This window comes from Zootoca vivipara, chromosome 2 (assembly GCF_965207765.1).
Source record: "Zootoca vivipara chromosome 2, rZooViv2.hap1.1, whole genome shotgun sequence".
NCBI classification, from domain to species: domain Eukaryota; kingdom Metazoa; phylum Chordata; class Lepidosauria; order Squamata; family Lacertidae; genus Zootoca; species Zootoca vivipara.
In genome coordinates this window covers 118,895,925-118,908,288 of record NC_142584.1, presented here as the reverse complement: position 1 = coordinate 118,908,288, position 12,364 = coordinate 118,895,925, and the positions used below count along the sequence as shown (strand labels likewise).

The following is a 12,364-nucleotide window of genomic DNA, read 5'->3' as shown; positions in this document are numbered from 1 at the left end:
ACCCTCCCCCCTCTCCCCCCCCTCTCCGCTCGCAGAGCAAGGTGCGCACGGCAGAGATGCGACGCACAGGGCGAGGGGTGAGTCGTGCCAAGGGGGGGCCTTTGGGCATAGGGGAGATTTGGTGGGTGGGGGAGCCGAAAAGAGGATGTTGGGGGGCTGAGGGAGGAGGAGTGGAAGGATCTCTGGGAGGGAGCCCAGCCTTCTTGCTCCTGCCTAAGAATCTCCCTTAAGTCACATCCCTACACGAGGCGAGGGGCCTCCTATCCCCCCCAAAGCCTTTCTTCCCTGGAAGCTGGATTCCTGCCCACCTCCTCCTATTGGAGTAGCAGGATCTTCTGGGGCAGGGGTTCCCAACAAAATTTTCTCGAGGACCCCTCATCGAGCCGCTATTGTGACAAGGACCCCCATTAATTCCTAATCCTAAAATTAAAAAGACAGGGTACCTGCGCAGTTTGAAAGCACGTCAAAATGCAAGTAGATAAATAGGAACCGCTACAGCGGGAAGGTAAACGGCGTTTCCATGTGCTGCTCTGGTTCGCCAGAAGTGGCTTTGTCATGCTAGCCACATGACCTGGAAGCTATACGCCGGCTCCCTCGGCCAATAATGCGAGATGAGCATGCAACCCCAGAGTCGGTCACGACTGGACCCAATGGTCAGGGGTCCCTTTTACCTCATGTGCACCTTTCCCCCCTTTTGCCTCTTGGTATCCTCTCCTCCTCGAAGGCTGACATGGTCCATGCAGGGTGGATGACAGAGAGGGCTCTCCTGGTGACAGCATCTCAGTGCCAGCAACCCACAGCGGTAAGTCTGGGGAAACCCCTTGTATTTCAGCAGTGAAGCTCAAGGGCAGGTGCAGCTGGAAACTAGTTTCCTTTTTCCAAAGAATATAAAAAGTGATCTTCTGAATGGGGATTCCCAGGTTCTTTCATCCTGGGATTGTTGAAAAGGGTTGTGGGCATGGTCAGCTGTGGGGGTGTGGTCAGTCGCTACATTTTCAAAGCACCCCCACTTTGTGGTGCATGCTCTGTATTTTCTGTTTTTTCTCACACACAGCTCCTTCCCCATACAAAAATTGCTCCATTGACTTGCATGGGAGGAAAAAGCACACACACACACACACACACACACACACACTGGGCTAAATGAGCCTTTGATCTTACCTTGGGGAAGGGTGATAATCAGCTCAGTCACTCAGGGTTTGCTGTTTTGCCCAGGCGCGGTGCCGGCCACGGAGCTCTGCAGGGACGCGGGTGGGAGATGGGGCTCCCTGAGGGGTTTGCGGTCAGTCAGTGCGGAGGCCGCGGCTCCCAGCGCCGCCCCGCACACGAAGCCGCCGAAGAAGCGGCTCCGGGCGAGGCGGGCGCCCAGTGACCGGGCCATGACAGCAGATTTTCGCCCTGCTTCAGGGCGGCAGCGCCCGTTGGCGAGCTTGGCTTTCGCGCGCTTTTTCCTCCCCTCACGAGGCGGAGCAAAGAGAAGCTGAATAAGGCGGAGGCGGAAAGGAGGGAAGAGCCTTTCCGCCTCCGCCTTATTCAGCTTCTCTTTGCTCCGCCTCGTGAGGGAAGGAAAAAGCGCGTGAAAGCCAAGCTCGCCAACGGGCGCTGCCGCCCTGAAGCAGGGCAAAAACCTGCTATCCTCACTTCTACAAAGCCGTGGGGAGCACTGGGCGGTGGGTGGCGGGCAGGCTGGCCAGCGCCCCTCCATTCTGGCTCCGCCAAGTTGCGGACCCCTCTGGCATAGCTCGCGGACCCCTGGCGGTCCGCGGACCACCTGTTGGGAAACACTGTTCTGGGGGATCCAAACGTGGGACGCGGCCTTACACCGAGGCAGCCCTTCGGTCGACGTGGGTCGGAATTGCTTAGGGTTGCTGCCTTTGTTCCGGCAAAATACGTGCAGGGCGGTGAGGGGGGAGCGATTCTTTATTATTATTATTACAGGGCAGGTAGGTAGCCGTGTTGGTCTGAGTCGAAACAAAATTAAAAAATTCCTTCAGTAGCACCTGATATCTGGTATCAGGTATCTGATGAACTGTGCATGCACACGAAAGCTCATACCAAAATAAAAACTTAGTTGGTCTTTAAGGTGCTACTGAAGGACATTTTTTATTATTATTGTTATTGTTATTTGGCGCTGAATTGACTTCAAAGCAATCCATTAGAATCTATTGCACCCTAACAGGATGCCCCTCTCTGGAATTTTATAATAAATTCCATTTTTCGTTTTCTTTTTACAAATAACACACTAACATTCACCCAAATATAATATACACATTTAATGTTGACTTTCCTCTCCCCCCCCCTTCCACGGTTATTATTTATTATTTATAACCCGCCCATCTGGCTGGGTTTCCCCGGCCATTCTGGGCGGCTTCCAACAAATATAAAAATACATTAAAATATCACAGATTAAAAACTTCCCTAAACAGGGCTGCCTTTAGGTGTTTTCTAAATGTCAGGTAGTTGTTCTTCTCCCTGACCTCCGATGGAAGGGCGTTCATAATGCTAATTTCTTTTCTATTACATATTATAATTACTCCCTTCCCTTTTTCTCCTTTTTATAACCAGATACTTCTTCCTGTAGATTTTTTTGTCTGCATAATTTTTTGTCTAAAGTATCTTTGTGTTGTGTGGGCATATTCTCTTCTAGGGCACATGACCTGGGGGGAGGGGCTACAGTGGAAAGGAAGGCAGGCTGGAGGAAGGGAGTTTGTGGCTGGGGAAACCCTGCCAGATGTCTGGGGTAATAATAATAATTGTTGTTGTTATTGTGGTGTTTTTTAATTGAAGTCACTGGGAGCTTGTGGCCAGGGAGGCTGCAATACCAAAGCTCCCATCTAACAGTTATAAAAGTAGACACAAAAGGCATGACTCCAATCATAATCATAATGATGATGATGATGACGACGACGACATTATTTATATCCCACCCATCTGGCTGGGTTTCCCCAGTCACTGAAGGTGGCAGGGTTTTATTGCAAAGTGTGTTTCAAGAGGAAGGTCCCCCTCTTTCACCATGGAAACTGTGTGTGGTAACTCTACACACAGGGAGACTTGCTCTTCAACAGCTAAACCTCTGGGGCAGGAAAATGCTTGCAGCGTCTCTGAAGCTCCTTTTTCTTCTTCTTCCGTCTCAGGAACCAGCAGCTTCTTTTCACTTCTGAGCTCCCTAGGAAGTTTGAAAGAGTCTGATCCTGCAAACCTAGCGAGGATGGAAGGGGGAAGATGGACGGTTGACTTGGTCAGGCTGCCTCCTGCATCCCTCCCCAAAACAGTTGAGCATTCCCTCCCAGGGCCCTCAGAGAGATCTGGTGAGTTTCAGGGGAAAAGAGACGGGGGCGGGCATGGATAGAGACGGGGGGGGGGACACATTGGCAAGGTGTTGGACAAACCTGTCCCAGGGATCTTTACAAGGTGGCAACATTTTAAGGTACTAATTCTTATGTGTTATATAATAAAATAAAGGCATTTTTCATTTATTTAGTCCATTCCCAGTTCTTTATGTTCTCTTTTATAGGAGAATTATGCAAGGACTGTGCCAGCCCTCATATAGTGGTACAGTGGTGCCTCGCTAGACGAAATTAATTCGTTCCACGGGTCAATTCATGAAATGAAATTTTCGTCTAGGGAGTCCCGGTTTCCCATAGGAATGCATTGAAACTTAATCAATGCGTTCGTATGGGCTCCAGGGGACTGGCGGTGGGGAAGGCAGGCAGGCAGGCAGGCGCTTGCTCTCTTGCCTGCCTGCCTTCCCCACAGCCTGTCGCACGAAGATCGGCGGGCGCTGCTTGCGGGGCTTGTCAACCCCAGCAAACAGCGCCCCCTGATCTTCGGCTCTGTCCCCCGATGCGCTACGGCTCGGGGAAGCAGGCAGGGAGACGGCAACAGCCTGCAGCTTCCCGGGCTGTTGCCATCTCCCTGCCTGCTTCCCGGAGCTGAAGCGCCCGGGCAAGCCCGACACAGCAGGGATCGTAGGGGGCTTGAGAAGCCCCCTACGATGCCCCGTTGTGTGTCGGGCGGGATGGGTGGGAAGACAGGAAAGATCCTGCGCTTCTCAAGCCCTCTACGATCTCCGCTGTGTGACAGGCAGGATGGGAGGGAAAGACAGGAAAGATCCTGCGTTTCCCCCCCATTCCGCCCGAAACACAGCGGGGCAGAGACCAGCGGAACACAAAGGGGAACCAGCTGCAGCAGGTAAAGAAGGCAAAGGAAGATCAGCTGAGAGGCCTTCTTTCCTTGCTACAGCTGGTTCCCCTTTCGCTAGATGAATGCCCTGATTTTCTGATCGGAGGTTTTTATGGCCATGCTTCGCAAGACGAAGTGGTGCCCATAGAAAACTTCGTCGTATAGCGAGGCAACCTCCGATCAGAAAATCCTTTCGTTAAGCGGAATTTTCGTCTAGCAGGGCATTCATCTAGCGAGGCACCACTGTATCCAGTTTCGACAGAATCCTATTAGAACCCTGTTCTTTTCCAATCTGGGTTTTTTCCTTGCACACTTTATATCCAGCTTCTCCTTAATAATTTAACAATCTACGCATTGTTCATATTCTTTGGCATGTCATCCGCATATTGCACCAGGTGATTTCAGGGTGCTGGGCTTTCCATCTCTCTAAGTTCCTTTGCAACTGTCCTCCAAAAAGTGTAGGTGATGCCATAAAACCATAAAGGTCATCCAGTCCAACCCCCTTTACAATGCAGGGGATGCTAATCAAACATACATATCAATGCTTCTATAGTGGAACCCCTGATTTGGAGTTTTACCATGGGGTCCCCTTCGTATTTTTCCAGGAGGTGCTGGACCCCTGATTCCCCTAATCCTGGAGGGCATCAGCCCTCATAGCTCCTTATCTTTTCCTCTCTTGCTCCTGTTCCTATTCCTCTCCAATCTGCCACATCCTCTAACCTTTTACTCTTAGGACTTTGAAGTGTCAGGCATAGCTGTAGTGGCTTTAGCCCAAACGTAGCAGAGTTTTCCTGCACAGCGCAGAAGCTAGTTGAGGTAGAAATGACTAGTCAGCTAGACGCAGAATAACTATTTACAGGATTTATTAAAAGAAAATAAAACCAGCAGAGTTTCTGCATACAAAGCAAAGCAAAATAAATCCTCTCTGTCTCTCTCTCTCCAACCATACGCAGCACTCCTACTCCTAACACCCACAAGAAACAACTGTGCTAGCATTCCTAGCTAACAGAGTTCAGTGCTGGTCATCAACCAATCAGAGAGTTGTTGCCAGGCCAGGCAGGCCATGGCTTTCTGCCAAGAGTAAATTGACACTGCCTTGAGTTAATTGTGTGAAGTAAGAACCTGTAGGTTTCCCATGATAACCAATTATCAGAAACCGAACATTTACACCATTCCCTTTTCCAATCTCCTGTCTGCTTGCAATAGGCGCAAACATTCCTTTCCCCCAGTCTTGTCCATCTCACTTCCTTGAGCCTCTTTTACTACAGCTGCCATCATCTTGTCTTGGCGTTTCTCTTCCTTTTTACTTTCCTCTTTTCAAAACAGCTACTTCTCACATCCGTCCTTAAACTCACAACGTAAGACAAACTGACTTCCTGCAGGCTTTCTATTCTAGTCATCCTTCTTTCAATCGTACAACCATTTTCTTACAATACACCAGTTCTGACCTCTAACATTCCCTTGACTCTTAAACCCTACTTGGAGACTCCCACACAGGTAAATATTCAATGTTCCGCGTCCAGAGTGTACTTACAGCTAGTTCCTCTGTGTCCAGAGTCCCTAGTCCAGAACTGATCGGTGCAGAGCATGGGTAGGCAAACTAAGGCCCGGGGGCCACATCCGGCCCATTCTCCTTCTAAATCCGGCCCGTGAATGGTCCGGAAATCAGTGCGTTTTTACATGAGCAGAATGTGTGCTTTTATTTAAAATGCATCTCTGGGTTTATTTGTGGGGCATAGGAATTCGTTCATTTTTCTTTTTTCAAAATATAGTCTGCTCTCCCCCCCCCCCCCGGCAAGGTCTAAGGGACAGTGGACTGGCCCCCTGCTGAAAAAGTTTGCTGACCCCTGGTGTAGGTGTCCCCTTAAGTCGGTGGCCTTTCTGAGGTCCCAGCAGTGACGGAACTCTGTCAGATCAGTCAATTGACTCATTTTAAGTGTCTCCAGCAATTAAACTCAGGTTGTCAAACATTCTTGTGCATAGATAAACAGTTCTGCGAAGTGGCCCCTCCTTTGGGCTGTTTGTGATATTCTTTGCTCACAGAACCTTAAGGCAGGCATGGTCATTTTTACTATTCCTTCCTTAAGAATAAAATTCATTTGTATTCATTTCTTCCACATTGGGGGAGGACCTAGCAGCCAGCAGAGTGGCTGGGGAAACCCTGCCAGATGCGCGGGGGGATAATAATATGTGTTATTATTGTGGGTTTTTTTATTGAAATCACTGGGAGCTTGTGGCCAGGGAGACTGCAGTGCCAAAACTCCCATCTAACAGAGGTAAAAGTAGATGCAATAGGCATGACTCTAGTCATGAGGATGATGTTATTTATATCCCACCCATCTGGCTGAGTTTCCCCAATCACTCTATGTGGCAGGGCTTTCTTGCAAAGTGTGTTTCAAGAGGAAGGTCCCCCTCTTTCACCATGGAAACTGTGTGTGGTAACTCCACACACAGGGAGACTTAGCCTTCAAGAGCTAAACCTCTGGGGCAGGAAAACGCTTGCAGGGTCTCTTAGGCTCCCTTTGCTTCTTCCTCCCTCCCAGGATCCTGCAGCTTGCTTTGGCTTCTGAGCGCCTCACGAAGGATGGAAGAGGCTGATCCTGCAAACCTGGCGAGGATGCAAGGGGGAAGATGGACGGTTGACTTAGTCAGGCTGCCTCCTGCATCCCTCCCCAAAACAGTTGAGCATTCCCTCCCAGGACCCTCAGAGAGATCTGGTGAGTTTCAGGGGATAAGAGATGGGGGCAGGGGGTGGATAGAGACCGGGGAGGAGGGACACATTGGCAAGGGGAGAAGATGGAGAGGAGAGAAAAGGCAGGAAGAAGGAAGCAAAGAGGCCTTCTCCCATGCTCCTCTTTGTTTCTGGAATCTGCTTTCATAGTGTAGCCAGAAACCTTTTTCATCTCCCAGGATTTCGATTTTACATGTTTCCACACTTTAGACATGATTAAATGATGATGATGATTACCTAAACTAATACAGAAATAGGGGTAAAGGGTCTTATGGAAATGCTTCCAGTAATTATAGATTATTTATTTATTTGAAGCACTTCTACCACTTTTATTTTTTCTAGACAATTATAATTATTTAATTTTTATATCGCCCCTCATACAAAGTTGTTCCTTGAAACCCTAAAAGCATTTCCACCCTTTGCTCCAAAGCAGATAATCAACAGAACTCTGCAGAATGTGGAATGAGCTTCATTGCTGGTGGAGACCTTACAAACCATCGACAGACTTACACAGGGGGGGAACCATTTAAGCGTCCTGTGTGTGGAAAGAGCTTTAGTCAGAAGGTGAAACTTTCAAACCATCAACAAAGTCACACGGGGGAAAGACTATTTAATCATGCAGGGGAAAAACAATATGAATGTGTGGAATGTGGGAAGTGCTTCAGGCAGAGTGGAAAGCTTACAAGACACCAACGGACTCACACAGGAGAGAAACCATTTAAATGTATGGAGTGTGGAAAAAGTTTTAGTCGTAATGACATTCTTAAACTACACCAGCTAATTCATACAGGGGAAAAACCATTTAAATGTATGGAGTGTGGAAAGAGCTTTAATCAGAATGCACAACTCTATTCACATCATCGAACTCACACAGGGGAGAAACCTTTTAAATGTATAGAGTGTAAAAAGAGCTTCAGTGAAAAGGCAACACTTAAAAAACATCAACTAATTCACACAGGGGAAAAGCCATTTACTTGTATGGAGTGTGGAAAGAGATTCCGTCATAGCAATTCACTTCGAATACATGAACGGACTCACACAGGGGAGAAACCATTTGAATGTCTAAAGTGTGGAAAGTGGTTCAGCCGAAAGACACACCTCACTTCACATCAGCGAACTCACACGAGGGAGAAACCATTTAAATGTTTGGAATGTGGAAAGACTTCCAGTGATAGTCGAACGCATGCAGAACATCAACGAATTCACACAGGGGAGAAACCATTTGAATGCATGCAGTGTGGGAAGAGGTTCACTCATAGTGCAGGCCTTAGAACACACCTGCAAACTCACACAGGGGTTAAACAATTTAAATGTATGGAGTGTGGAAAGAGTTTCCGTCAGAGTGCACACCTCACTTCACATCAGCAAACTCACACGGGGGAGAAACCATTTAAATGTATAGAGTGTAAAAAGAGCTTCAGTAAAAAGGCCACACTTAGAAAACATCAACAAATTCACACAGGGGAAAAGCCATTTACTTGTATGGAGTGTGGAAAGAGCTTCCGTCATAGTAGTTCACTTCAAATACATCAACGGACTCACACAGGGGAGAAACCTTTTGAATGTCTAAAGTGTGGAAAGTGGTTCAGCCGAAAGGCACACCTCACTAGACATCAGCGAACTCACACGGGGGAGAAACCATTTAAATGTTTGGAATGTGGAAAGAGCTTTAGCGAAAGTTGGTCCCTTAAAATTCATCATCGAAGTCACACAGGGGAGAAACCATTTAAATGTATGGAGTGTGGAAAGAGCTTTAATCAGAGTGGGGAGCTTAATTTACATCATCGAACTTACACAGGGGAGAAACCATTTAAATGTGTGGAGTGTGGACAGAGCTTCCGTCATAGTAGTTCACTTCGAATACATCAACAGACTCACACAGGGGAGAAACCATTTGAATGTCTAGAGTGTGGGAAGTGGTTCAGCCGAAAGACACGCCTCACTTCACATCAGCGAACTCACACGGGGGAGAAACCATTTAAATGTATGGAGTGTGGAAAGAGCTTTAATCAGAGTGGGGAACTTAATTTACATCATCGAACTCACACAGGGGAGAAACCATTTAAATGTGTGGAGTGTGGACAGAGCTTCCATCATAGTACTTCACTTCGAGTACATGAACGAACTCACACAGGGGAGAAACCATTTGAATGTCTAAAGTGTGGAAAGTGGTTCAGCCGAAAGACACACCTCACTTCACATCAGCGAACTCACACGGGGGAGAAACCATTTAAATGTTTGGAGTGTGGAAAGAGCTTCAGTCGACGTTACCATCAGATTGAACATCAGAGAATTCACACAGGGGAGAAACCATTTAAATGCATGCAGTGTGGGAAGAGGTTCACTTGTAGTGCAGGCCTTAGAATACACCAGCAAACTCACACTGGGGTGAAAAACTTTAAATGCTTGGAGTGTGGAAAGAGCTACAGCCGACGTGATAAACTTAGTAAACATCAGAGAACTCACACAGGAGAATCCATTTAAATGTTTGGAGTGTGGAAAGAGTTTCCGTCAGAGTGCACACCTTGCATTACATAAACATACACGGGGTGAAACACTTTAAATGCTTGGAGTGTGGAAAGAGCTTCAGTCGATGTTATAAACTTAGTGAACATCAGAGAAGTCACACGGGAGAAACCATTTTAATGTGTGGTGTATAGTAAATGTTTCATTCGATGTTCAGTCTTGTACGTAGAATTATAGAATTCTAGAGTTGACCCTGGACATAATTTGAGGGATTTTTGGATGGGGCACTGTGGAAACCCATTCACTGTATTTTGTTCACTTCTCTGGAACAAATGAACTTCAAAGGGAGACTAGCATGACAATGCAACAAGAGATTCAGTGCCATCAGTGTGGAAAGAGGTTCAGTCATAGTGGAACCCTTGGAACACGCCAGCAAACTCACATCAGAGAACTCACACAGGAGAATCCATTTAAATGTATGGAGTGTGGAAAGATTTTCCGTCAGAGTGCACACCTTGCATTACATAAACATACACGGGGTGAAACACTTTAAATGCTTGGAGTGTGGAAAGAGCTACAGCCGACGTGATGAACTTAGTAAACATCAGAGAACTCACACAGGAGAATCCATTTACAGTAAATGTATGGCGTGTGGAAAGTTTCTGTCAGAGTATACACCTTGTGAAGTAAGCAGGTGTAGGCCTTTAGATGTGAGCCTATGCTTTTCAGGTACAAAACTGCGAGAAATGAGCCATGTATAATTGCTTTCCTAAAACCATCTTCTCTGTGTCTTTTTGGCCTACTAGAGAGATTATGAGAGGTGCTGTTTTCTGCCAGTTAGTTTCCTTGTTTACATACAGGCCACCTGGTACAGTATAGGAATCTATGCTCGTATGCCTTTCTGTCCAGCATGTTTTGTTCCTACATTTGGCAGAACGCCTGGATTTTGAGAACGCCTGAATTAAGAAAAGGAATGTTCTTATGGCGAAAGAACTAGGCTCTGGGTCATGATAGACTGAGAAATGTCCTTCGCCAGGGAACTTATACCAATAATGTATCGTTTGCTTTCTGTATTGTTTTCTATGTCTTATATTGATTATGGTTTTTATGTTTGCCAATGGTTGATTGTAACTGTATGAGAATGCACCTATGTTGGAATCGCTTAGCAGTGAGCGGTGAGTTTCAGGGAGGAAGGAGAGATGGGGCAGGGATGGATGGAGACAGGAGTGGGGGAACACATTGACAAGGTGTTGCATAGCTGCCAAGTTATCCCTTTTTTAAAGGGATTTCCCCTTATGCTGAATAGGCTTCCTTGCGAGAAAAGGGAAAACTTGGCAGCTATGAGGTGTTGGACGAACCTGTCCCAGGGATCTTTACAAGGTGGCCAAATTTTAAGGCACTTCATTCTGTTATATAATAAAATAAAGGCATTTTTCATTTCTTTAGTCCATTTCCAGTTCTTTATGTTCTCTTTTATAAGAGAATTATACAAGGACTGTGCCAGACCTCATACACTGGTACCCAGTTTCGACAGAATCCTGTTAGCTCCAAAGATGACCTCGGGGCTTTGAGGCTCATAGGGAGTGGATTATCCAAAATAACTTGACCTCTTTCTGTTCCAAGGGCCCTGGTCCCTTTTCTCAATTCATATCCAATAAAAATCACCTGTTCTTTTCCAATCTGGGCTTTTTCCTTAGACACTTTATATACTGCTTCTCCTTAATGATTTAATAAGGAGATGGTGGCATCTACGCATTGTTCATATTCTTTGGCATGTCATCCGCATATTGCACCAGGTGATTTCAGGGTGCTGGGCTTTCCATCCCTCCATGGTGAAAGAGGGGGGCCTTCCTCTTCAAACACACTTTGGAAGAAAACCCTGCCACCTAGAGTGACTGGGGAAACCCAGCCAGATGGGTGGGATATAAATAACATCATCATCATTGGAGTCATGCCTTTTGTGTCTACAGTGGTACCTCGGTTTAAGTACACAATTGGTTCCATAAGTCTGTACTTATCCTGAAGCCTACTTAACCTGAAGTGAATTTTCCCATTGAAAGTAATGGTAAGTGGATTAATCCATTCCAGACGGTACGCAGAGTACTCAACCTGAAGCATACTTAACCCTTAGAACACACCAGCAAACTCACACTGGGGTGAAACACTTTAATTGCTTGGAATGTGGAAAGAGCTTCAGTCAATGTTATAAACTTAGTGAACATCAGAGAAGTCACACGGGAGAAACCATTTTAATGTGTGGTGTATAGTAAATGTTTCACTCGATGTTCAGTCTTTTACGTAGAATTATAGAATTCTAGAGTTGACCTTGGAAGCTTCAGTAAACATCTGCGAACTCACACAGGGGAGAAGCCATTTAAATGCATAGAGTGTGGAAAGAGCTTCAGTCAAAGTGGAAACCTTAGAATTCAGCAACGGAGTCACACGGGGAAGAGACCATTTAAATGCATGGAGTGTGGGAAAAGCTTCATTTTAAGCTGTAAGCTTAGGCTACACCAAATGACTCATACAGGGGAGAGGCCATTTCGATGTATGGAGTGTGGGAAGAGCTTCAGCAAGAAGGTAAACCTGATGATCCATCAACGAACTCACATAGGGGAGAAACCATTTGAATGTATGGAATGTGGAAAGCCGTTCAGCTTAGGAGACACCAAACAATTCACACAGGTGAGAAGCCATTCAAATGTATGGAGTGCGGAAAGTGGTTCAGGTGGCATAGTCCATTTACTTCACATCTGCGAACTCGCATGGGAGAAACCATTTAAATGTATGGAGTGTGGAAATACTTTCAATGATAGTGGGAGGTATAGAAATCATCACCGAAGTCATACGGGGCGGGGGGGGGGGGGAGAGATTTGGTCAGACGTTAACTCAGAGCTTCAGTGTGAGCAAGGCAATATGGGTGAAGGTTTTTGAGGTCAAAATGGTCCAGTGAAGATGGATAAAGGCTTTCAGGGATCTTAACTT

At 46.5% G+C, this 12,364-nt stretch overlaps 1 protein-coding gene across 1 annotated transcript; it reads left to right on the top strand.

Moving 5' to 3' along the window:
- Positions 1-2: 2 nt before the first annotated feature.
- LOC118081145 (uncharacterized) lies at positions 3-10,824 on the top strand. Its single transcript, XM_035107375.3, has 4 exons — positions 3-77; positions 3,135-3,308; positions 6,726-6,899; positions 7,344-10,824. Exons 2-4 carry the CDS (start codon positions 3,209-3,211, stop codon positions 9,395-9,397), a joined length of 2,328 nt encoding a protein of 775 aa, XP_034963266.3. The 5' UTR covers positions 3-77; positions 3,135-3,208; the 3' UTR covers positions 9,398-10,824.
- Positions 10,825-12,364: the final 1,540 nt, after the last annotated feature.

What these genes read in the sequence shown, in the direction of transcription:
- LOC118081145 (XM_035107375.3), top strand. Translation starts at nt 3,209, where the DNA reads ATGGAAGGGGGAAGATGGACGGTTGACTTGGTCAGGCTGCCTCCTGCA. An exon ending in AGGGCCCTCAGAGAGATCTG is followed by an intron (nt 3,309 to 6,725) that starts GTGAGTTTCAGG and finishes CCTCCCTCCCAG; the next exon opens with GATCCTGCAGCTTGCTTTGG. An exon ending in AGGACCCTCAGAGAGATCTG is followed by an intron (nt 6,900 to 7,343) that starts GTGAGTTTCAGG and finishes TTTGCTCCAAAG; the next exon opens with CAGATAATCAACAGAACTCT.